Source organism: Lepidochelys olivacea (assembly GCF_965140295.1).
Source record: "Lepidochelys olivacea isolate rLepOli2 genome assembly, chromosome: 9".
Lineage (NCBI taxonomy): Eukaryota > Metazoa > Chordata > Testudines > Cheloniidae > Lepidochelys > Lepidochelys olivacea.
In genome coordinates, this window is record NC_140419.1 from 32,952,704 (window position 1) to 32,978,912 (window position 26,209).

The 26,209-nt window shown below is 42.4% G+C and overlaps 2 protein-coding genes across 4 annotated transcripts in view; one reads left to right on the plus strand and one right to left on the minus strand.

The window, feature by feature from the left end:
• The window catches only part of LOC311526214 (uncharacterized protein), a 74,546-nt gene extending 70,581 nt beyond the window's left edge, over window positions 1-3,965 (plus strand). The window contains exon 5 of the mRNA XM_084639018.1: window positions 1,007-3,965. Coding sequence (XP_084495144.1) covers window positions 1,007-1,143 — 137 coding nt within the window. The 3' untranslated portion in view covers window positions 1,144-3,965. The remainder of the gene's footprint in view (window positions 1-1,006) is intronic.
• RASA2 (RAS p21 protein activator 2) overlaps window positions 1-26,209 on the minus strand; it is a 110,346-nt gene that overhangs the window by 11,450 nt on the left and 72,687 nt on the right. For all 3 annotated transcript variants that reach the window (XR_014712966.1, XM_084639015.1, XM_084639014.1), the window contains exons 9-17: window positions 24,663-24,761; window positions 15,155-15,311; window positions 14,062-14,210; window positions 11,726-11,840; window positions 11,013-11,087; window positions 10,070-10,193; window positions 7,511-7,617; window positions 4,548-4,634; window positions 4,386-4,463 (exon numbers count right to left, since the gene is read on the minus strand). Coding sequence is in view for 2 of the 3 variants with exons in the window: in XM_084639015.1 (XP_084495141.1) it covers window positions 4,386-4,463; window positions 4,548-4,634; window positions 7,511-7,617; window positions 10,070-10,193; window positions 11,013-11,087; window positions 11,726-11,840; window positions 14,062-14,210; window positions 15,155-15,311; window positions 24,663-24,761 (991 nt within the window). In the remaining variant the exon portion in view is untranslated. The remainder of the gene's footprint in view (window positions 1-4,385; window positions 4,464-4,547; window positions 4,635-7,510; window positions 7,618-10,069; window positions 10,194-11,012; window positions 11,088-11,725; window positions 11,841-14,061; window positions 14,211-15,154; window positions 15,312-24,662; window positions 24,762-26,209) is intronic.

Below are 26,209 nucleotides of genomic sequence, written 5' to 3' on the forward strand. Positions count from 1 at the left end.
CTCTGTCCAGACTGAACTCCCTTTGTGGAGGGGAAGATGGTTCCACTGGAAAGTGTGACTCTAGAAGATGAGAACTCTGGGTCTGGTTCTATAAGTGGCCTCACTGGTACAGGTATTGGGAAGCCACAGCTAGAAGATGGAATGGGAGAGGATCTCCCTGGTGTGGGTAGGGCTGAACAACGGGGCAGGGGGGATTGCGGGTATGGGAGGATGACAAGGTTTTCTGGGGTGGTAGGATTCTGGAGGCCGAGTCTCATTGCCCCGTGCCATCAGTGTCCGTGTCTTAGTAGTTGGTGGTTCCTTTTGGGGCTGTGGTGGTACTGCTAGTGATGTACTCTTCGATTGTGTTATCGTTGGTAATGATGGTTTAGGGTCCTTTGACACTCAAGTGATTTGTTTTGATTGGTATCGAGGTCCATGTTGAAGAGCATTGCTCCAACGAGCCTTTTGATCATGGTCACGAGCATGAAGATTTGCCCAACTTGCAGAGAGGGATCCCTTCTCTAAGATGGTCTAGGAGGGGCTCTGCTCTTAAGTTTACAATAGTGCATCTTATTCTCATGAGATGGGCCACGTGAAAGTGTCCTTTATTCAAGCCACTCCCATGTCTGAGTAAGGCATTGAGCTAGAAGGTGCATTCCTTGATGTCTCAGGTCCACATACAGGAGGGTTACCACAGGCTGGATTCAAATGAAGCCTCAAGCCTCATGGCACATTCTGTTAGGTGTTTCCAGTTAAGAGTTCTCATGCCTGCCATGTTCAACTGGCAAGGAGAGGCAGATGCTGTACTTAGAGGAGATATGAGTTTCTCCAAGGCAGTAGAGGCAGCACTGGTGATCATCGCTGAATGAAGAGGAGTCGGGAAAGGGGATGCAACACAGAAGGCTGGGCGTGATTTAAGTCCTGCATCGCGGAATCGGAGGATTCCCTGGGGCAGGGAATTTTAACTATTTATCTAACTATAAAAAAAATAATTAACAGGATAAAACTTTTAAATATTTCACAGGCAAGAACGTAGAAGATGATCAGTTCCAGACACTAGAAGATTCCAACTCAAGCCACACAGTAAAAAGGAACTGGAGAGGCATCGGTGCATGCTGCCCCTTACACCCTCAATGCGGACCAGCAGACACCACTTGCTAGAACTCTGCTGTTTCAGGTGCATGTGCAGCCTTGGTGGAACACAAATAGGGACCAGAATTCAAAGAACAACTTGAGGCTGCAGTCTACATAATTTCAATACAGTATTGTGGATGTTGTGTCACTAGCAGGGCACTGGGGTCTTCTTGCCATGGGTGAGGAGGGATATGACAGCAGTCTGTGGATTTAACGATAGGTAATGGGAAAATATACGTTAGGTGTTGTCTGTTGTAGATGTATGGAAAGATTGTAAAAGGCTGTAAAGTGGTTAAATTTTATAAGTAATATTCTGTCAAGGGAGTAGGCTCAGTGTTTGATCATCGGGCAAGCACAGGCAGTGGAGAGAGAGGGAGGGAGAAAGCGAGAGCACATGTGCAATGGGTGTATTGGGGTGTTTCTCAAAGAAGGCAGAGTTAAGGCTGCGTAGGCATCTACCATAACTTTGTACTTTCTGGTTTTCCAAAGTATGAGTCTTGCTGAACTCGATGTTCTGGAAGGGCACAAGCTCTCCCCACAGCATCCTTAACTTTATTCTAAAGTTTTTTGCCTTTTAATTTCCTAGTTTTTTAAAAAGAAAGAAATGTTTGTTGGTAGAGCTTATTTAGACAGTTGTAGTTCTGATTTAGGTTTGTAATTGAATGCTGCTGTGGCTATTTAATAATCAGAAGACCTAGCTATTATATAGTGCTTTTCATCAGTAGATCTCAAAGACCTACATGTCATTATCTCCATTTTACAGATAGGAAACCAAGGCTCAGAGAGAGAGAGAGAGATGAAGTGACTTGCCCAAGGTCACTCAGCAGGTCAGTGGCAGAGCTGGGAACAGTCCCAATCCAGTGGTCTTTCCACTAGGCCACACAGGTCTATGTGATTCCTAAATGTTCCTTTCCTCCCACCTCTGTATATTTTGCTATAGTGAAATGGGGATAATGGTCATGCTTTGAAAAACAAAACAAAACAAAAAACAAACACACCAACCCTTAATAGAACCACATTTTCCCTAAATCTTTATAGTTCATTCTCAGATTTTTGCCCCACATGAGTTTCAAACTTCAAAGTTGCTAGAATCTGAATTTAAGGAAATGCTGTTTTTTCCCCAGCAGGCTGTATCTCAAGAACCCCTTGCTCAAGTGACCCCACATTTGGATCACTAACCCTCCCTACACTCCCACAAGGCATAGCAAACGTCAAGACAATCTGTCTAAGCAGGCAGATTTTAGAGCACTTAGAAGAGCTGTCATTTAATCAGGAAGGGCTTCCCAACTTTAGCTAGCTCAGAACTGGAGCTCCATTACAATACTGCATGACATCACAGAGAGAATGGAAGGGAGGAGTTCTACACATCCATCAACAACATAGCAGGCTCAGCCATTAAAACAGCCAGTTCACCTCAATGAGATTCTCTGGAGAGAGAATACTTACTGTAGATGAAACAACAGCTCTGAGGTGTGTGAACTTCCTGTCCCCCACGCTGGAGAGTTTCTGGTGCGTGTCAAGCACACCTGCACTCAGCTCCTCACCCCATCATCATCAGCGTGTTCCTGGCGCATGCTTTAAGCATGGCTGTTCTAAACTCCCCACCTAGAAGGACAAGGCTTCCCCAGATTGTGATTCACATATGGGGGTGGGGCTCAGACACCCTCAAAAGGCAAGCTCCCCCCAAACCTGGCTCACATGAGGGGGAAGGCTGGGGGATCATATGTCCACAGATGGGCAGGAGCTTTCAAATCTTGGCACACATACTGGGAGCAGGAAGGGTGAGAGGCTCAGACATCCCTTGTCCCTGACTCACATGGGGGAGGCGGCAGGGAAGAGGGAAGGGTAACAACCCTTTAGATGGGCAGGGGGAACACACACTTGGGAGGGGAATGTGGGCTGACAGGTACCCCTGATCCCTATTCTCCCGTTCTCTTCCCAGGGTCTCATCCCTCTCCTTAGTTCCCATCACTTGATTCCCCCAACCCCTCGCCCCTTATTCGTACCTACTCTTCCACACCTTGTCAACTCCCCTCTCAGAGAGCATTTGCTTGTGTAGTTTATTCTCCTTTCAAAAAAATTTAAGTCCCTGCTGACTATTCCGCTGTATTCAGAATACATTTCTCCAAACTAAAAATAAACTAACATTGATAGAGGCAGATTGGAGCAATATGCCTGCTTTTTTTACACTTCAGATTTTTACCCCAACTTGGATTCAAACTCTCAGTACCTGGGGTGGTGCTTGGACTCGATGACCATAACATATTCTTAGAGCCACTCATGTCCTGTACTGTAGATATAGTTTCACAGATAGATTACACTGTGCATGTCCAGAGAGTCTATTAGGTGCATGAATAGGCGAGTGTGCCTTACCATGCCTAACTGGAGAAGCAACCCCTTTTTGAAATAATGTTTTCATGTGATTTCCCCCAAAGGACTGCTGGGTGCCAGGCACTTTGATCAGGGTACACTCGAGTATCTGAGGTGATGATCTGAGCCTTAGTTTGATCTCCGTCCATGAGCAAAAAAAATACGGTTGCCAGAAATTACCATTGTTTTAAGAAAAGTGTTGTTTCCCCGAACCCTGCCAGGGCTTGTATCTCAGTAACCCCTTGGTCAAATGGCCCCATATTTGGATCACTAACTATACCCTGTGCCCACATGGAGGCATACCAAATTTCAAAGCAATCTGATGAAAGCTCAACTGTTCTAAGTGCTCTAAAATCCATACAGTTAAAGTTCAGATCTGCTCTCCATTTAACTATAGCAAAGAGGCACAAATCTATGCATTGAGTAGAGATGTATTTTGATATCTAGTGTTTTCAGTAATAAGACCATTCACAACAAAACTCTGGATGAAGTAATATCAATATAATAGTTTAAGATATATTCTAATAGGATATATATCAATTCAGAGATCATCCAGAGATATTTAAGAAGCCAAGATCTTTAACCTCAAATTCAATACAATTTTCATACATAAACATTCAATAATCTACTTATTTAAAATATCTAAATATTTTATATTGTTCAAGCCTCAGCTTTGTCATTTCCAGCCAAGATGGCGAGCTGGATTATAGCTCCAAAAATTTGCTTCGGCACTTTTCTTTTTTACATCTATGGTTTATTAAAAACAGACTGCACATAATACTTGGATTTCTAAAACAGAATTGCAAGGAAACATCTTATATCATAGGCATTTTATTATTAAGCCTGGCCTGCTCTCAAAGGCATTAAAAACAGCCAAATATTGTTTACATAGTAGGTACCTTTTGAACAGCTTCTGTAAACTTTTCTTCTTGAAACGTTTTGAAAAACTCACACATAAATGTCTCCTTGAAACTTGACTAAAAGAGAAGAGATAAGCGTATAAATTGATGTCTAACAAGAAGTACGTGAAACAAATACATCAAGAATGTTAATATACTTACAAGCTTGCTTTTGGACAAACTTCCCCAGCTCCCCAAAGTTTGGATGGTTTTTGATATAAGAGTTAATGTTCTAGAAGTTTGTGCATCCTAAAATAAATAATTTTAGGAAACAAATTGAAGACTCCCTTTATATTTTTAGGCAACTCAATACAAAACTTGGATTTCAAAATAGGGATTTGGCAAAACGGCCATCTTATTTGATTTGTCACACATTATTTCCAGCTAGAAAGTAAAGTAAATTCTCGAGAGAAAATTTAAACATCTTCTTATACACAGGTTCATGTATTTCTCCCCTCACTGTAGTATCTTAGAGCCTTCCAGTGCATTAAACAAACAACTTGCCAGGTGTTATCATTCATTCTCATCCTCTTCTAAAGGAGAGCTGTGTGTGCACAAAGTAGCATTTTGTTTTGGTAGGATTTTTTTCTGTATGTTTCAATGTTTGTTGGTTTTTAGGATTTTGCAATTTTTTTCTCCCCCTGCAACATACTGGTGCTAATAAATAGAGACTGGTGGGAAAATGGGTATTTCCCCTGGAAATTTTCAACTTTTTGTTGAAAAATTCAAAACCTAAAGTTTTTTTTAAAATCAAAAATTTTCTTTTGGTTTGTGGTAAAAATGGAATTTTCCACAGAAAGCCCAAAAAAGTTTAGTTCAAACCCCAATTTTCTGTTGAAAACTGGTTTAGATAAAAAGTTTTCAACCAGCTCTGGTAATAAGCTAACACAGCTTTACAACACTGTTTGGTATTTCTGAGAAAACCTGAAAAACTCAGTCAAATACAACTACCCATCTGTGAGAGACACTATTGATAATTTATCGTTGCTGATGAATGTCAGAAATGGAGAGTTTTATGGCTCAATCCCAATTCTTTTTTAAACTTAAAGGCATATTTATATTATAGAAATACATATATACTGTGTCAGGCTGGCTGTCTCTTTAAGAGGAGCAAGGCTCAGTGGGCCCGTGACTGAGGAGCAACATTCCCTATGACTGAAGGGAGAGAGTGGCAGGGGAGGAGGCTTCTGTGTGAAAGAGTCCTGCAGCATGACCCAAACCAGATGGGATCTGACTATAAGCATCAGGTACGGGTCAGGTGGGAAAATAACCAGACCTCCTTGTGCTCAGGTTGTCTCTCTTCCTCCCGCCCATGGGCTTGGTGCAGCAGCAGCAGCATGACCTGCTCTTGCCAGCCAACACCACCTCTGTGTTGAGTGTGCTGCAGAATAAGTCTGCCAAGGAGTCAAAGCCCTTCACTCCACACAGCGTAGCAGGGGTGGCAGATGGCAGGAGCAGGGCAAGGGCACACAATTGCCTGCACATGCAACTGCTGCCGTGCCAACCCCAGGTTCAGGAGGATAGTGGTAGTGCGAACTCAGGTTCGGTGTTGGGTCAGTTTGGAAAACAATTCAACCCTCTGAGGCTTGGGTCCAGCTAGATCTAAGCAGACCTCTACTGTGGTAGGCCTGGGAAAAGGCCAACCCCAGGCAGATGGAGTGGAGACAGACTATGACCAAGGATCCACCCAGAGAAGAACCAGACTGGGGAAAGGACTCCACGGAGAAAGCCCTACAGGTCAGCAGCTCATGTAGGACCTGGGTCTCCAAGGAGAAAATCCAGAGGATCAACACTCTACAAGGCAGCAGGCAGAAGGGTAGCCAAGGAGGGGCAAAAAGGCCATTTTGTTTCATGTTTTCTTTGGACTACAGACTTCTACTTTACATAGCCTCCCCAAACAGGCCTATTGCTGGGACTAAGAGGGAAACAGAGGTGGCGTCAATGCTGCACCGTGCCACAGTAGGCAACAAGAAGTTGAGTAGGTTGTCACAACACACACACACACACTTGAATATTAACATGCGATTTTTCTTAATGGCTTGTCACGTGCACACTGCTATTATTCTGTCTTCCAAATAAATATTTAACCAAATTTCACTATTTACTGATTTCCAGCTTGCACATTTTAACTTAAGAGTTCAACTGTGGCCTTGGGAAATGTACTTTCTTTGCCCCTTTATGACTCCAAGTATTAATTCTATTGATGGGTCTTTATACCATATGGGATTAATTTGCTGTCACTTTGCCTATCTCTGCATAATGTCTTTGGACTAATGGCTAAATTTATTTAAGTAGATTTTTCTTTTGAAAACACCAAGTGCATGGATAATATATGTATGAAATTATTAAATATCAATTAGTCTTGGGGAGATTTCAAAGAGTTATGTTCTCCTTTATATGTAAGCAGTAATTCAATTGCTTAGTCCTATGCTTTGACATTTTCTAATATAAAATGTAGATTAAATATTTATGTACACAAATTCAGAAGGGTATGTTCCATATTACAATTATGATATAGTTACCAGATTATATGGATGGAATATGTATAATTTTTGCTATTATGTTGAACATTTAGAAATACAGGAGAGTAAGTAAAGTCCACATGAGTGCATAAATCAGATCTACCCAATACTATCATAGAAAGCATTTCTTCCTGCAACTTCTGTTTGAGAGACTGGGAAGGGGAGGGAGATTTTCAAAGGCACAAACGACATTTAGAAGCCTAACTCCATACAGGGATGGGGGTAGGAAATCAAGGGAACTGAGGTTCATAACTGCCATTTCTACTTTTGAAAAAATCTCCCGCTAAGATTTCATCTCCACAAAGAGCAGCACCTTCCTCTAATACTCCCCAAAACATATCCTCCAGTAAAAGCAGCTCCATCTCATTTAAGAGCTCCCACTATAAATTATTAGCCAATGCCTCCCACAAAGCCACACAGCCATGGTTTCCTTTAGCCAGGTGTGAAAGGAAAAACCCAACCTACAGAAAATTAGTATCCTGATTTTCTTTTTGAATTGCGAGTACAGCCAGTGAAAGAAGCTTCTCTCTATACATCTTTCTATCTAAAGAGATCTGCAGATTATGAGTAAAAGTGGTACAAAAAACTTTACAAAAAACTTACTGGATAGTGAGGTCGTAAATGAAAAGTATGAGGTGAGACTACAGCGACAGCAAAGAAACGAAGGAACACAAAGCTGCTCACTGCAGAATACTGTACATGAGGGTCATCTGCAGAGAAAAACCATGAAATGTAAAACTAATCTTAACAAGGAAACAGTGAAGACAGTCAAAATAAAAACTGTAGGGAGACCGCATCAATAGGGAAGAGAACTATTTTTCTACAGAACAGAACTAATGAGGCGCATGAAATGAAAAGGTGGCAATGATGAGTAGAAAATATTCCATTATTGCTAACACTGGCTTAGTTCCCTCAGGGTTAGCAACACGGCTGCCACAGATGCTCTCACATGCCATATTGATTAGACCCTGCTCTGAGCATGTCTAATTTGCAGAGTTAAAAATGCTTGTGGCATCTGATAACCCATCTACACTAGGACTAGCATAGTGTACTAGTATAATCAGAGTTAAGGTTAAATTTACCAGGTTTCGATTTCTTTTAAGGTATGCAAATGTAGTTAAGACATCCAAACAACCTTAACTCCACCCTGTAATATCATTATGAAACCATATAAACCATGAAGCCATATAATGATTAGTACGTAAGATTTTTAGTCTCAGATTAGATAAAACTGATGAGACTGATTTCTCCCTAACCACCATTTTTTCCTCATGTCACAAGTGGGTGATATCAAGGCTGCTTGGTGCCATAACTATTTATTTCCATACCTTAACATGTTTAGATTTAACCTTAACGCTACATTTACAAGTTTTGGGGATATTTACAATCTCTCTGATTTTTTTTTTACTGGTTTTGGTCTAACAGTATAGTGGGACCACAGTCTTCACTGAGGGCAGCTTGGTTTCACTGCTACTGGGAACAAGGTGAGACAGTGGTCATTTTGAAAGTACTATCTTAAACTGAGAGCATCTGTGTCCTCAGAGCCTTTGACAATAGCAGGAGAGAGCAGCCATTTTGAAAGAGAGCAGTTCTCCATGGAATTTTCTGTAGAACATTTGTCAGCTTCTGCTGAAGAAACAATTTTCAGTTATGAATAATGACACAAACCTTTTTTAGGATAAGCGGTCTTCACCTGTAGCAATGCATGAGATGTCACTGATTTTTAACGATACAGGAAGTTCCAATAGTCTGTTTTATTCCAGTATTAAGGTCATTTGGACAGAAACTGGTCTGACACAGGGTGTTAAATTTCTTAACGGATCCTTTTTTTAAAATGAAAGCTAATTCAAAACCAATTAACCTATTTAAGTTCTCAGAAAATTCATTCTGTACTCAAAGAATAAGTACTTTAATTTTGGATAGGATACATTGAATTCTTTATATGTAACAAACTATTTGAATTCCTACATTAACTGCAAAATACCCAACACTACCTTAACTATGGAACTGCATCTGGCACAATATACGTTGGAGTAGCTGTATTTTACATAGAAGCAACAGGAAATTTAGCTTCAGCTTTACAGCACGATATGCTTTTTTATAGCGGTTATTTGACTATTAAAATACTTTCAGTATTGCTTCTGCTTCAGGTATTTCTTTTGGTGGTCCCTTGAAGTTTTTATCCACATGTTGCTACTGTCTTGCAGCATTCAGCTCTGCTGCTTTGGTGCATCAAGAAATCAGAGAATCAGAAAAAGGTAGGGCTGGAAGGGACCTCCAACAGTCAAGTCTATCCCCCCATGCTGAGGCAGAACCAAGTGTACGTAGAACATCCCTGACAGATGTTTGTCTAACCTGTTCTTTAAAACCTCCAAGAAATGATATTCCACAAACTCCCTTGGTAACCTATTCCAGTTCCTAACTATCCTTATAGTTAGAAAGTGCTTTCCTAATATCTAACCTAAATCTCCCTTGCTGCAGATTAAGCCCATTACTGCTTCTCCCACCTTCAGTGGGCATGGAGAACAATCGATCACCATCCCTTTATAATAGCCCTTAAGATATTTGAAGACTTATCAGGTCCCTCCCTATCTTAGTTTTCTTTTTTCAAGATTAACATGTCCAGTTTTTTCACCCTAAACCTTTTATCATTTTTGCTGCTCTTCTTTGAGCCCTCTCCAAATTTGTCCACATCCTTCTAAAGCCTGGACACAATACTCCAGCTCAGGTCTCACCGATGCCATGCACAGTGGCATAGTTAACTCCCACGTCTTACATACAGCACTCCTGTGAATACATCCCAGAATGGCATTAGCCTTTTTCGCAACTACATCACATTATTGACGCATATTCAGTGTTTCATCCACTATAATCCCCAGATCCTTTTCAGCAGTACTGCTGTCTACCCAGTTAAAGCTCTTGCCACTGTCCAATATTGTTTTATTACAGTATGCCAGGCAGAGAATGTTCGGTTACCAGGTTAACAAAATACACTACACAGTCTAGGAAAAACAAGAGCGGTTTACAAAACCACTAGAGAGAATAAGTGTCAATTTAAAATATTTCACTCTTGGTAAACAGCATGTGGAGATCACAAAAGATGCTTAAATGAAAAAAGCTTGTGTCAATTTCTAATGAAGAATTTTTTTTAAACACACTTACTTGGAAATCTTTTGGCAGCCAGGTGTCTCAGAGAGTAAAACACATCACACATTAAGGTAGGGCAACTTATACTTGACTGTACAATTGTATTGAATACTTTATCTACATAGTAACGCAGATTTTCCTGAAAGGATAAAAACAGGTATATTCTTTCAGAATGTTAATGTTTCTGTTAAATACAACAGAGCACTTTTTTATTCCTACAGACAAACAGCAGCATGGTATATAGGACACATTGCCCATTCATAAATACAGGTGACCTCTTCAACTATGTAATTCTAGTACACAACAGGTTGTTACTGTTAAGAGGTAATTTGGTAATCCTCACTGAATTTCAGAATTAGAAGGCCACTGGAAAGTGCACTACTGGTTTATTGCAATATAGGACAAGGATATATAATGCAAGAACACATTAAACTGCCTTTCAACAATACAGAGACCTGGTGCCAAGATGGATAAACTTCCCAACAGTCCTCACCAAAGAGTTATTTAATTATTTGCTGATGAAACTGCCTTCAGCAGATGTCACTAACTGGTATGGCTTAATCATAACACTGGCAAGTGAAGAGTTCACTGAATGATGCTTTAAGCATAGTTAACAGCAGAAGCAGTCAATATATCATCTGCTGTACTAAAAAGAATTCAGATGGGGGAAGGTCGGTGATCAGTACGCATGTGAAACTTGAAAGACAGGTAATGGTTGAAATGGAGAGCAACCAGCAGGGGGTCCTCTGCTGATGCCACAAACAGAAAAACACAAGACAATACACTTTAATACTAGTAACAGTGTAGAAACAAGGGAATGATACCAATACCAGAAACAGAGCATGTTAGAGTTTTGCCAGTGCTAAAATAAAACTGATCTTTATATAGCTGTACCAAACTTAGATACGAATTAGGAAATTCATTAGGGCGGAAACAAAAAATAAATTAGGACACTTACCTTGTGAACTTCTACATTATCTCCTTCTTTTAATTTGATGGGATCAATTTCACAGGGTTTAGGGGACTCGCATATCTGAGCCAATACAAATTAAAACCTTTTGGTTAATTTTTTTAAGTGACAAAAAGCACAAAGATTAACCTGTTTACTATACCAATTTTTCAACATATTCAGATATTAAATAAATCAGCTAAAAACACAAGTCCTAGACCCGAAGGGCAAAATAGTAAATAGTGTCTTCATGTTCCACAAGGAAGGAGCAGCATGCAAGGAGCCTACCCCATTCTCATGTATCTATACAAGGGCAGTCACTGTGCTTTTAGGGCAAAGGACTACTCTGCCATGATGGACCTCCCTATCCCGCAGTGCCCACCAGTAGAATCACTTAACCTGGTTAGAAGGTGGTGCAACAACCATTGCTCTTATTCTGTTCTTGCTGAAATTCTGACTGCCTGGCAGAATGTCTCCAGGAGCTTCTGCAGGGTGTGAAACAATAGCCTTGGACAAGCAACTTAGCTCATAATACTTGGTATATAGATAAAAATATGCTATATATGCTACAGAACCATAACCCTGCGCACATGCTACTGTAATATCCAAGTACTTAGTATAGTTTCTATACAAAAGAGCTGTAGGAAAGTACATATTGATGGGAGATGGTACCACAAGAGTCTCATCATACTACCGCAAATATCTGCAAGACGACCCCATACCTCATCTAGGACTGGCTTTAAAGTAACTTTTAAGTAGTGCTTTCCCACTATTTTCATCATCTCATCAAGACATCGAGTAGCTAAGGTGTTTCCTCTGAAGATTGTGTTTACTTCTCTGTAACAAAAAAAAAAAGAGATAAAATCATTGAAACTAAAAAGGCAATACATCTAAGGAACATAAGCCTAAGAGACGACTGCTATTTAATGCTACTACTACATAAATACATGTTTAGACAGGTGTTAGAAAACATTTAATATATTTAAACCAGAAATTGCCCACTGAGATTAAACATTTGGTTTCCGAGAACACTGAGGGACAGAAAGAGAAGCAATAACCCCCCGCCCCCCTAAACACAAAACAACAGTCATGCACTCATTTAAATCATCAACATAATAAAATTTAAAATGTACAGTTTAGGACACTCTAAAATAAAGAAAGAACTCTATGCAGCTCGTGAGAAGAATGCACTCAGAAAAAATTCCAAAACAATGAAAAACGTAGCTAAACAGTATGCTACTAAAACATAGACTTAGTACTCTTCAGCCAATAAATATTTCACTTAAGGCTGTGCTTTGGATGTAGCTGTTGACTATAAATGCAAACTATCTATATGTTGAGTTGTAAAAGAGATGTTTCTAATTTGATAAATCCAATTTAATCAGTTTTAAATTACAATGATCAATCATGATAGAAAAATATGTGCACATTAAAAACATTATGTAAGTTATCATATGAGAATTACACTTTTAAAAGTGTTAATATTTTAAAATACAACCAGATTCTTAAAATATAGGTAGGCTTGCTAGGATCTGATTTCAAATGATATTTGTTGGTAAACATCAATTTCAGCTGACACACAAACTGACAACATAAAATATCAACAGTTGCCCTACAGCTTCCAAACCCTCACAGCATCTTGTGCCCGTAGGGATTGGTCAGAGAACCTTCTGCAGCCCTGCTGTCATGGGACTGGGTCTTTGACAGCTGAGCTGCAGAGGGCTCCCTGCACAGCCACAGGGCTGGTAACACCTGAACCCTGTAGGCACAAGGTAGTGGGAAGGTTGCAGTCCTACAGGGCAGAGCAGAGAATCCCAGCTAGGGCTGCAAGGAGGATGGGCAAGATCCATTCAGTAGCAAGGAGGCCTCCCCCGCAGCTGGGGGCTCATCCTGCGCCTTGCTCACAGGAGTGTGGGAGTCGTCCCTGGACAGGAACTGTTCAGCAGCACTCTGCGGCCAGGGGCTCATTCTCATCCTTACAGTCCTGGCCAGAGATCTCTGCTCTGCAAGACCAGGACTGCAGCATCCCCTGCACCTTGTGCCCCAGTGTTGCAGGGAACCCCTTGTAGCCCTGCTGTCAGTGTGGAGAACCCCCTACAGGCCTGCTGTCAGTGCTGCCCCAACCATAACCCCTTTAATTTCCAGTAACTGTAAAAAGCAGTTAAAGATGACCACTATAAATAGTTGAAATTAGGAAAAAAAAACCCACAATTTGAATTCTGTCAAGCCTAAATATAGGCCAGATTGTCTCACCCCATGCAAAACTGGAATAAGTACTCTTTTCAGAGGTGACCTCTGAAACTCTGTGGTAATGGAATCTATTCCTTTTCCATTTCCACAGCACATAACACCTCAGTGGCCACTACTGTATTCTCTGGGGCGGGCTATAGCAGTGTCTGTTACTTTATGTCCCCGTCCCAAAATATGGGTGCAGTGGATTGACCAATGGATATATGTAACCGCATACCAATAGGCCCTGCTGTTGGTTCTCCTGTATCAGACCCAATGCCACCAAAAGTGGGTGGTTTAAAACTTCCATGGTGCAGTTTTCAAGATGCACAGAAGGGTGTGAACTCCACATGCATGGGATCTTCACACTTGTGCAACAAAACAGTACCCGTGTTGCTTTTCAGCTCATATAGGAATAAGATCTTTTAAAACAGAATCTAAGCTGCAGACTTATGACCTATAAAATTTACAGAAAATGGCCAAACTGATTTTTAGAAACAAAAAACAAAACCCATTTGCTGTTGGACACTGTTCTAGTATGTCATAATTAGTTATGTAATAGCTCAAAAAAACCAAAACCACACTACAGCCAAACCAGCCCATCTAAAACAAGGCTCTATGGGAATTCTGATCCTCAGCTAGAACAGTATTATCAAGTGATGTTACAATAAGATAGTCAATGGCAAGTGATTACACGTAGTTACAGTTAACTTAAACTGACGAAGAAATGAATAGTGACCATTTATCAAAAATTGATCATAAAATGATTTAAAACTCTAAAAATAAAACACCCTGTGTTATCATGAAGTTATGGAAAGATGAAACATACTGAGTGTCTTTCAAGTCTAGTTCAGCCACTGCAGTGACAAATTGCACTATCTTATGGTGGTGCAGCAATAGTCTTACAAGAGGCAAAACAGCATCATATTTATCTCGACACACTTCACCCAGAATGTAGGCAGCAGAAGCAGAGACTGGCTGTAACAAAAATAAAGGTGAAACCAAAATGAAAATAGTTTAACATACTCTTTGCACATTCTGAACACAACCTAGAAAAAGATTAGATCTCTCAACAAGACTGCAGATACCACGAGTTTTGTAAGAAAACTTAGCACTAGGCCAATTACAAGTCTACAAAAAAATCTTATTGAAAATCGATACTATCTGCTCAGATTGGCTTAAATACCTTCAAAAACATTGACACCAACTAACTATTAAAAATTCTACATTTATTCAATGTAATAATATTTCTAAAGGGTTAGATTGCGGCTTTACCACAAGCCCTGAATAAATGGCAGCGTGTGGTTGCATTGCTCAAGGGTCATATCCAGGTACTTTTTTTTTTCTTCAATAGCCCTCATCACTGTAGCATCTGAGTGTTTCACAATCATTAATGGATTTTATCCTCACAACACCTCTATAAGGCAGAGAAGTGCTATCCCCGTTTTACCAACAGGGAACTGAGGCACAAGTTAGATTAAGTCATTTGCCCAAAACCACAAAGGAAATCTGTGACTGAGCAACTAATTGAACCCAGGTCCTCGAATCCCAATTCAGTGCCTTATAAACTAGACCATCTGTCCTAGCCAGTACTCAGAGTCCAAATCTGGTCTCTGTTTTCCCCCAGCTTGCTCCAGGGAGAAAGTAACTGGTGAAAGCCTTGTAGCTGTTACAGATTACTTTGCCCTCTTCCAGCTTTGTTGTACTGGCCAGGGCTAAGGTTGGGGACAGGTGTGGAGTCAACATACTGCCCACCCAGGAGGAGCACGAACAGTGGCTTCACAGGCTGCTTACACAGCCATAGTACAGGTAGACTACAGAGGAGAAGGAGTCACGTCTCCTTACTCCCATAAAGAAGCACATGCGGAAGGTCATAACCTGGCCCTAGATCTGTTGACTGTTTCTTCTAAAACAAAAAGTACCTGAACATCTGGTGATTTTAGCAGCAAATTTCTTAAAGAAACATAGTACTCAGATGGAAGTACATAGTCTTCAGTATAACAAACATTTAGTCTAAGTGATCCCAGATCATCAGTTTTAGAGGATTTGTTTCCATTTTCTCTTGGTTGTAGTAAGTACCTGAAAACAACAAGGCAACTGTAAAATACTATGTTAAAAGTTACTGTTTAAGTAACTAGATTAATATCACAGTATGGTAAAATGACAATGAAATTTTCCAGTGTACATTAATGCATCAGTCTGAATCTGGCCCTGCTGTCAATGGTTTTAACAAAGTTAAGATAAAAAGACTTCAGAATTAGATATGGGTAATTAAAGGAATTTTAAAAAAATCTTTAACTGAAGGTAGGAGCATTCAGTACACCATCAGGACATAATGCAAAGCATACGTTTTCTCAGGTGAGAGTTGTATGGAATAATAATCTTTCTGGGGGTAGGTGGATAGAAGAGGGATTGTTAAAAATGCTGATACAGGTTTATTCACCATTTTTAAAAAATGTTTTCTCATTTTAAATCTAGGTTACATTTATTCTAACTACCCATTAATACTGCTACAAGATGAGTAGCATTTATCTGCAGAAATTACGGATGGCCTAGAATTAAACAAAAATAGAGCAAAAAAGTGAAAACTGAAGAAAAATATTCAGTAGAGAACACATTACCCAAGCAAAAACTAGAATAAATTTTATTTTGAAAGTACACAAAAGCAATTATGGAAAAATCATGTTATAATTATATTGTATATAAATTCAAAAATTGCAAGCTGGAAAAGCACAAACAGAAGGAGAATCTGAAAACCTGAAAACCACAGGATTTTATTCCCAGTCTCAAAGTCCCAGAATTGCATTTGATTAGAAAGTAATCCCAGGGTTCTAGTTTTTCATTATGATTCTAATGTTGCTTTTCCCTATTCAGTATTATCACTGCATAATTATTACATGATTCTTTCTTGGCTTTTTTCTGTAATTTAATTCTACGCCAACAGGTGGTGCAGTTGCATAAGTGACATTTTGATAATCAAAGTAATATCTTTATCATGTCAAATAGTACAACTTTAATATCAACTACCCCACACCAAGATTATACTGATTTTCAAACATCTTGTACAAGTACACAATTGTATTTTTACAAATCATTGTTTTAATGTTAGATGCACCATACTTAAAGGTGTCATGCCAATGTATAGAGTGACTGATTCAGCCTCCATTGCAAATCAGGATTCTGAAAAATACTCATTTTCCCAGTACTCAGTTTTGGAGGCACTCCCTTATCTGTTCTGTCTGCTCTAGTCTGGCAGACTTCTGGAAAGCCCCCAAAAAGCTTTCTGCTGTTCTCCAAAAGCACAGGCAACATTTCTATAAATTAATAAGGGTCTGTTAGCTATTTTTATAGGGTTTAAACTCTGTTAGTCAAAAATCTTTACTAATGGCCTAATCCAGCCCCCTTCAACTCTAGTTTTGGGGATTTAAGTTACACAAGTTGCAACTTTGGCAGGTTCCAGTGTGATTGGTGGGTAAAGTTTCTCATGTAACTCAGCAGACTGCCTGCACATAGATCCCAGGCACAGCCATATGTGTTGAGGGGTGGCTCTAATGCAGCTGGTGGCTCCCACTATCTTATCTCTTCTACCTCCAATATGAACGAGGGGAGTAGTTGGAACTCCAGCTTCCACTCAACGTCCCTTGTCAGGCCTGAAGGCATATAGGGGGTATAAACTTCATACCCACCTTCAGTTTCTAGGCCACCCAGGCCATTGGAGCCAGATGAGTTCCACAATGGAACAACACTTTCAGGTAGTCTGGGATGGTTACCCCCAATTGGGTAATAGTTTACAATAATAATAAAAAAGCGTCTGCATTTAACCATAATACAATGTATGTGTTCCTTTATTTTCATGTCCACATTAGCTGAATTTGTGCTTTTGTTTCTCTGATGCATAAAGGAGGTCTGAATGATATTTCGGGGGGGGGGGGATTTTTTCCCCCCCTTCTTGTCTTTTAAGATTAAAATTCAAGAATCATCTACCCTGTTAATAGAACTAACAGTGGAGCTACCAAGCAAGGGTATGTCTTCACTGGGAAAAGTGGTTGTTAGTGAACACATAGCTAAGACTGGAGAGACTAGACAATCACTCATCTCAGATCTGTATAGTATTGAACTATGTAGATGGGTAATGACTATACATTCCAATTTGCTTTAGCCTAATAATATAATGTTCAAAATAAAAATGTATAATACAGAATCTGTATAATCAGATTTATTTATTTCATGGCTATTAATGGTCTTTCCCCAATTCTTTTCTCTCCCCCAACCCCATCCATTTTGTGTGCGCGTATGCACACAGACAGAAATTTCATAGATTATAAACTGCAATTAGAAAGCAATGACTTCTAAATTTCCGAGCCTTCATTTCCCCCTGCAGATGTGTAGTTTTATAAGAAAAAAAAATAAAGATTTACACACACAAAAATTACACCCTCATTAGTAAGCTATTAATCAGTGGAGCACCTGGAAGAAAATATTTTACATTTAGTACCTAGCATATGCTACATTACTGTATCTCAGAGGAAACAGTAAGATGGTTTTTCTTGCTCTTTGAAACATGACTAAGAATTCTAACATGTACTATAAAAAACGGCTACTAACCTTTCTGTAACTGTTGTTCTTTGACAGGTGTTGCACGTGTCCATTCCAATATAGGTGTTTTTAAGTCCTGATCAGTTCCTGGAATTTTTTCCCCCTAGTGGCATCTGTCGGGTGAGCTCCAGTACCCTCTAGTGCCATGTGCAGCACTGGGATAGAGGACCCTGCGCCTCCTCAGTTTCTTCTTATGGAGACTCCGATAAGAGGAGAAGGAGGGCAGGTTTTGGAATGGACATGTGCAACATGTCTTGAAGAACAAAACACAGTTACAGAAAGATTAGTACCTGCTTTTCTCTTCTTTGCACGCTTGCACAAGTCCATTCCAATGTAGGTGACTCAAGCAGTAGCATAGGAGGTGGGCTTGGAATTCAAGAACAAGCTGACTGCAAGACTGTGCAATTTAAGTTAGCATTATCTCTGGTGTGCTAGGTAATGGCACAGTACGTTGAGAACGTGTGCACCGAAGACCAGGTTGCTGTCCTCAATAGGGATTTATGCTAGGAAGTGGCTGAGGAGGCCAGTGATCTTGTGGAATGAATGGTCAGGTAACCTGGAGGTGGAATGCCAGACAGCTGTTAACATGCACGAATGCATGATGTAATCCAGGACAAGATTCTCTGGGCAGAGATGGGAAGGCCTTTCATCCTTTCTGCTATTGCTATGAAGGGCTGGGTTGATCTGCAAAACGTCTTGGTGCTTTGCATATAGAATGCCAGGACATGTCTAACATCTAAGGAGTTTAAACGTTGCTCCTCCCTGCTTGCACACTGCTTTGGGAGGAACACTGGTAGGAAGACTGTTTGACTGCAGTAGAAGATGATTGTACATGGGGGCTCCGATGTGAGGGCATGGATTTCTGAAACCTTTCTGGCCAAGGTGATGGACACTAAGAAGGCCACTTTCCAGGAGAGGTGAACCAACAAGTACGTTGCCAGCAGCTCAAACGGGGGACCTGTAAGAGCTTTGGTAAGACAAAGTTTAGGTTCCAGGGAGGAATAGGCTCTCTTACCTGGTGGTATAACCTTTCTAGACCTTTAAGAAAACGGATAGCCACCTTGCGTGAAAAGACAGACCAACTGTCGACTGGGGATGGAAAGCCAATATCACTGCCAGGAGAATTTTGACTGAAGAAATAACCAGACCTTGTTGCTTCAGGTGCAAAAGGTACTCCAATATGAATTACAATGAGGACTGTGTGGGCAGAACTCTGCTTGGGAGGATCAGATGGGAGAATCACTTCCTTTTTGCAGGGTTTTCCACTGCCTAACAGAACTCAACAGTTGCTCTGAGCAAGCTTACCCCTCAGGATTCAGCCATGGAGCTTCCAAGCTGTCACATGGAGAACTGAGGTTGGGTAGAGCAGCCAACCGGGGTCTCAGGTCCGTGAGTAGCAGAAGCAGGTGTGGGGTCTCCATTAAGAGGCCTAACAGGGTGGTGAACCAGGCTGCCTGGACCATGCCGGGGCTATGAGAATGGCCTATGCCTGGTCCCGCTTGATCTTCATCGGACTCTTGTGTGTCATCGGGATGGGGAAAAGGCATAATACCGGTGATCTATCCATGATGGCAGGAAGGTGTCCATAAGAGACGCTGGACTGTGGCCTGGCAGGGAACAGTACTGGTGGCATTTCCTGTTGTCATGGGTATCAAACAGGTCTATAACGGGAGTCCCCCACTGTTGGAAAATGCCCTTTGCCATTGTTGGATCATATTCAAGAAGTTCTGTATTAAAATCACAAATGAGTTTGATTCCCCATAGTTTAAATTCCAGGGTATTACTAATTAAGAGGTCTCTTGGTTTTTGGTACTGTTTCTCTCCCTCTATGTGTGAATCTTGCAAGCTGCTAATTGCGTTAGTACATTCTAAGACACAGTCTGTTCTCAAAGCAATTCTTTGCAACAACTATTCACACCGAGAGAGACTCAAAGCAATACTCTTTAACAATAGAAACAGCACCCAGAGACTCCCTGCCCTTTTGTTGTATTCATCTCGCTCTGTTAACGATTGTGATTAAAATAGAGATAGACGTATGTATGTGGATAACAACTGAATAATCAGGGAGGTGCCAGCCTAAGAATCCAGTGTCCATCGGCTGAAGGCGGCGTCAAGTGGAAATAACCAGAGGACCCCCGGAGGGCAGACTGGAATCCACCCAACAGCCTCAAGAATGGGAGAACCAAAGAACAAGATAACATCTGGCAGCACAGAGCTGTCAGGAATGTGACATCTGCTGATTGATTCAGCAACAGCATGATGAAGCAATTCCCATAGACTAACATAGGAAGAAATTCCTATAAAAATGGACTCTGGAAAGTGAGAACTTTGGGGTCTGATTCTGCAAACCAACTTCCAGGAGCATCAGATGTGCATCTGACAAGGCCCTGCTCCCGCCTCATGTCCAGGCCACCTGGCCAGTGGCTTGACATGAGCAACTCTAAGGCTGGTAACTATGACAACAATCTTGCAGAACGTGTGTGTGTGTGTGTGTGTGTGTGTGTGTGTGTGTGTGTGTGTGTGTGTGTGTGTGTGTGAGAGAGAGAGAGAGAGAATATGAATGTGTGAATAAATATGACATTGAATGGAATGTTATAGCTATAACTAACTGCTTACTATGACTCTTTCTGTATTCACAATAAATGTGGTATTTTGCCTTTTCCCCTTTAATAAGATCCGGCTGGTTTTTATTTTATTGGTATAACACCATGTCCAGCCAAAGGGACCATTCACGGTGAGAGAAGAAAGATCTGCTGAGGTGATCCACCAGCTGGTTCTATGCTCCCCGGAGATACGATGCCTTGAGATGGATTGAATGCGTTATGCAGAACTCCCAGAGTTGGACTGCTTTCCAGCACTGGGGGGGACCGTGGGGAAGGAAACGAGCTCCTCCCTGCCTGTTTATGTAGAACATGGCAGTCGTGTTGTCTGTAAGAACCAAAATGATTGTTTGTAATGTGGAGCAGGAACTCTGGCAAACTGGGGACGACAGGCCTTGAGTCCCAACAGTCTGAAGTAATGTTCAAAAACAGACGGGTAACTGGATCCTATACTGTGGGGACTGAGATGTCAACCTCGAGCATCTCGTCAAAAAGAGTGTTTCGAGCTCCCTGAGTGTCTGGAGACGGCCTGCACTGGCCCTACTGTGGAAGCCAGTGGAGGAGCTCTATGCCTGAACCCCGTTCTTCATCCTCTGCTAGTCATAAGACCATGAGAACATAAGAACGGCCATACTGGGTCAGACCAAAGGTCCATCTAGCCCAGTATCCTGTCTTCTGACAGTGGCCAATGCCAGGTGCCCCAGAGGGAATGAACAGAACAGGGAATCATCAAGTGATCCATCCCACCGCCCATTCCCAGCTTCTGGCAGATAGAGGCTAGGGACACAATACATGCCCATCCTGGCTAACAGCCATTGATTGATCTATCCATGAATTTATCTAGTTTATTTTTAAACCCTGTTATAGTCTTGGCCTTCACAACATCTTCTGGCAAAGAGTTTCACAGATTGACTGTGCGTTGTGTGGAAAAAAAATACTTCCTTTTGTTTTAAACCTGCTGCCTACTAATTTCATTCTTTTGTTATGAGAAGGAGTAAACAACACTTCCTTATTTAGTTTCTCCACTCCAGTCATGATTTTATAGACCTCTATCATACCACCCTTAGTCTCTTTTCCAAGCTGAAAAGTCCCAGTCTTATTAAAAGACCTTTCTAGAAGGCTGGACAAAGTAATGGCTGTCTGTTGGGGCCTATAATGCTTCCTAGATGCAGCTTGGGTATATAGCCCCAGGGATTTCAAGGTCGCCTAAGAATCCTTAAGCCCGTGGAGCCTAGCATCAGTTTGATCCAAAAAGAGAGAGGACCCTTCCAAGGGGAGATCTTGAAAGGTCTGTTGTACCTCCTAGGGAAAGCCAGATGATGGCAACCATGAACTTCTGCCACATGATCACTGCTGTGGCCATAGATTTGGCTGCAGAATTGGCCGCATCCAGGACAGCCTATAAGGAGGCCCTCGTCACCATTTTCCCTTCCTCGATCAGCAAGGAGAACTCCTGTCCGACATCCTGAGGGAGCAAGTCCTTAAATTTTTGCATAGCCTCCCACATATTGAAGTTACAGTGACACAGCAGAGCCTGCTGGTTTGCTGTGTGAAGCTGTAGTCCTTGCAGCCAAACAGCTCTAACTTTTTTGGGTCCTTTGCCTTAGGTATTGTGCCCGATTGTCCCTGTCACTTTCTCTTATTGTCAGCTGCTACCACCAGGGATCCTGGGAGAGGATGCAAGTTCAGAAACTCGTAACCTCTGGCTGGTATGAAGTACTTCTGCTCCATATGCTTTACCGTGGGAGAGAGGGAAGCAGGGGTCTGCCACACCACCTTAACTGGGTTCATGATAGTCTCGTTAAGTGGTAGAGGCACCATCAAGGGACCCGCTGCCGATAGAATGTCCGATAGGCTGCGAGTTGCCTCCTTGATAACCTCCATCTGTATGCCTAGATTGTAGGTACTAGTACTTGCTTTAATAAATGTTTGTAAACCTTGTGATCATCTTGCAGAGTGGACACACCCGCTGCCAATACAGCCTCATTTGGGGAAGAGGAAGATAGGAACAGCTGAGGGCCTCCACCTCTCCCTCCAGATTGACCAAGACCTGCAGGGCCTCCTCTTAAGGCTTGGTACCAGAGTCTGGATTTGGGGGTGGGGAGGGGGGTGTCACATGGCAAAGCACTACAGGTGCTCTGCTCTCTGAGGCCACCAAGTAGGAGCACCTGAAGAGTGCACGATGAACTCTGGGGAACCCCCAAAGATTCCGAAAAGGCCACTTCAAAAGTGCCAGCCCCCACGGACCCAGTGGCCAACTGCTTGGTGGTACCCCTGTGCTTGGGGCCCATAGCAGAGTAGGAATGTCCCAGGGAGTAACGTGGGCGGCTACAATGGCAGGAAGAGTAGGATCCCACTTCTGCCTCCAAAGAGTCCCGGCGTGGCAACCAGGGTGGTGTGGACCCCCTTTGTGCCAGTGCCATGGTGAAGCCTGTGATGAGGCTACTGTGTGGGGTTTTCCTGCTAGAGGGCAGTCCCGGTACTGGCCTGGCACTCAACGGGACTGGCAGCACAGAGTCCTATATGGCTGGGGATGCAGGAACCAGCAATGAAAGTGCATCCCTGGCTGCCACAAATGCCTCTGGAGTTGACAGTACTGTGAACTGATTGGCAGTGCTGCCAGCGCAGGAGTCAGTGGAGCCTGTGTAGGTACTAGTGCTGCTGGTATTGGCTGTTGTGGTGCCAGGGTGGAAGAGTGACCCGACACAGATCTTGCTCTACTCCAGTCCCCATCCCTGCTTGACTGTGGCACCAGGGATTGCCACTTCTTCGGCTGCTTCTTATGTTTCTTCTTGAGCATCGGGGGTGGGGACTGGTGCAGAGACTCACAACCAGTGGGGGGAGCGCTTCACACCAAACTGAAGTACTTGGTGCGGAGTTTGAGTGTGGCTCTGAAGTGGGTTTCAGGGCTGCCTCCAAAAGAAAGACTTTCAATCTCACCTCCCAGCCCTTTTTGGTGCGAGGTTTGAAGTCCTTGCAAATCTGGCAGCGGTCCTTTCTATGAGACTTCCCCAAGAACTTGAGACAGTTGAGTGCAGGTTGCTCAATGGCATCCACTTGCTGCAGGAAGCATAGGGCTTGAAGCTGGGTGACCGAGGCATGCCTCAGCACTGGGGAGTGAATGAATCTCACTGAGCGTAAAGGAGTCCAACTTAAAAAAAGAAAAAAAAAACCCACCTATCGCTACTATAACAACTATACACACTAGAAAAGAAGAAAAATAGCAGAAAAACGACTGGAAAGTTAGCTTGAGGCAACAAGAGTAGTTCCAGAAGTTGTAATGGGTGGTCAGAAGGAACTGAGGGGGTGCAGGGTTCACAAGGTCCTTTATACTGGTGGTATGAGCACGTGGCACCAGAGGGCACTGGAGCTGACTTGACGGAGACCACTAGTGGAAAAAATTCTAGCAACTGTGGTTGGGGTGTGCACACACCTACATTGGAATGGACATGAGCAAGCACTCGAAGAACAACTTATACTTTCTGCATTAAGGAAATCAGTGTAGTACAGGGGTGGGCAAACTATGGCCCATGGGCCAAATCCAGCCCACCAGCCATTTTAATCCGGTCCTCAAGCTCCTGCTGGGGAGCAGAATCTGGGGCTTGCCCCGCTCCGGCGCTCCAGATGGGGAGCAGGGTTGGGGGCTGCTCCATATGGGTTCCGAAAGCAATGACATGGCCCTCCTCCGGCTCCTACATGTAGGGGAAGCCAGGAGGCTTCGCTCTCCACGCTGTCCCCACCCCAAGCGCCACTCCCACAGCTCCCAGTGGCAGGGAACCGCAGCCAATGGGAGCTGCAAGGGTGGTGCCTGTGGACGGTGCAGCAGGCAGAGCTGCCTGGCCGTGCCTCCGCGCAGGATCCGGAGAAGGTACTTGCCGCTGCTTGAGGTAAGCGCAGCCCAGAGCCTGCACCCCAGAGGCTATCCTCGCACCCCTGCCCTGATCGTCCTCCCACGCTCTGAACCCCTCAATCCCAGCCTGGAGCACCCTCCTACACCCCCCACTTTCCCACCCCAGCCCAGAACCCTCTCCCACACCCTAAACTCCTCATTTCTAGCCCCACCCAGAGCCTGCACCCCCAACCAGAGCTCTCATCCTCTCCCTCACCCCAACTCCAATTTTGTGAGCATTCATGGCCCACCATACAATTTCTATTCCAAGATGTGGCTCTCGGGCCAAAACGTTTGCCCACCCCAATGTAGAATCAAGTTTTCTTTTGGTCCCTTATTTCTCACCATGCTTGGAAGGAATCATTTCCTAACACTTTCACTGGAACCTTAATTTCTCCTAGGAAGACATCTTGCACCAGGTTTCCATTGTTCCATAGGTCAATCCTGAAAGTTAAAACATTCTTTTTAATGTTCTTGCAAATTATAAGGATAAAAACCACCAGCAGATTCCAGATCATCAACAACAACCACCCTGCATCACTAATTCAGCATGCATACAGACAGGAAATATTAGGATTGTTATACCAATCTAGTAAAGTCAAGAGGAACTTGAATGGCTTATTAAACCCACGAAAGGCAGCCATGGAAACAAATTTAGACAGTGAAAGTTAGAAATCACAGACTTTACATCAGTAAAACATAGTGATACTGGTTGATGCGTTTTCTATTTTGAACAAAATAAAATGAAATGAAATTACTGCATTTCCTTTTCAGGTGTTTGCAGTGAACTTTTACCAGTGTACTTATATCCCTATTTTACTGCTGCAAGTAAAACTTGGACAGACTGCAATACCACACTGATGCATGCGCTTGTTTTTTCAGACAATGGCTTGAATATTCAAAACCTAAAGAGCTATCGCTCCAAAGACATGCACCTGGATTGGATTCGATTACTTCTTACCTCTGACATTTCTGTTAGACAGCAGATAGGTTAAGAAGAACAAAAAAATTAATGCTAGAGTTGTTGGGGCATAATTGCTTTTCTATATATATTTTCATCTATAATCCTACACACTGTACAAATTGATGGGTCACAAGTAAGAACAGACTTCGAAAGGAGTGAGAAGTTGGTTCTTTAACGATAATTAAAATTTACACTAAATTTTTTTTTTGGTGCCAGCTATGAAATGATCACTAATGCTCAAGTTGTGCCCTCAATTCCTCTCTGATGTCGGGCATGTGTGTGTGCATGTGCAAAGCTGATGAGGCTAAATGGAGGTGCTCTGAAACACTGCTTGTGCAGAACAAATGTAGGCAAACTATCTTAAAGTATGCAGGAGTAGAAAGCGGAAATACACTGTAAGGTATTATGCATGTTCCACCGAACATGCTGCCAGATGCTAGCAGACATGTAAGAGAGACTAGTTCCTGTCCAGGCCCCCGACACAGTTTACTTGGAGCCCCGTAATGTCGCTGGGTGGACTTTTCTTGACTTCTTGGTGCTAGTGTCAGCGTTCTGACTGATTTCTGCAAGAGCATGTTGAGAGTGAGGGGCTCTTTGTACCACTTACAGCCCAGTGCAGGTATCCTGAGTTTAGCTCCAAATGTATGTATGACAGAAAAACCACTATTCTATGAACTAATCTGGGACTAAGGAAAGAGCAAAACATTAATAAAATTGATCTCATAATTACAGTATGTACAGTGTACCAGTTGCAGTATGGCGCATTGCATTGTTTTCTTTTTGTCCTTCAAACCCCTGCAAAGCAATTTCCAATGCACTGAAGGCATCAGAATGTGAGAGGATATCCACTTGTTCTCCATTGACCTCACTTTCATTATGTAATTCCCCTACCCCCATCAGAAAAAATGGTTTGTGTAACTGGTTGTAC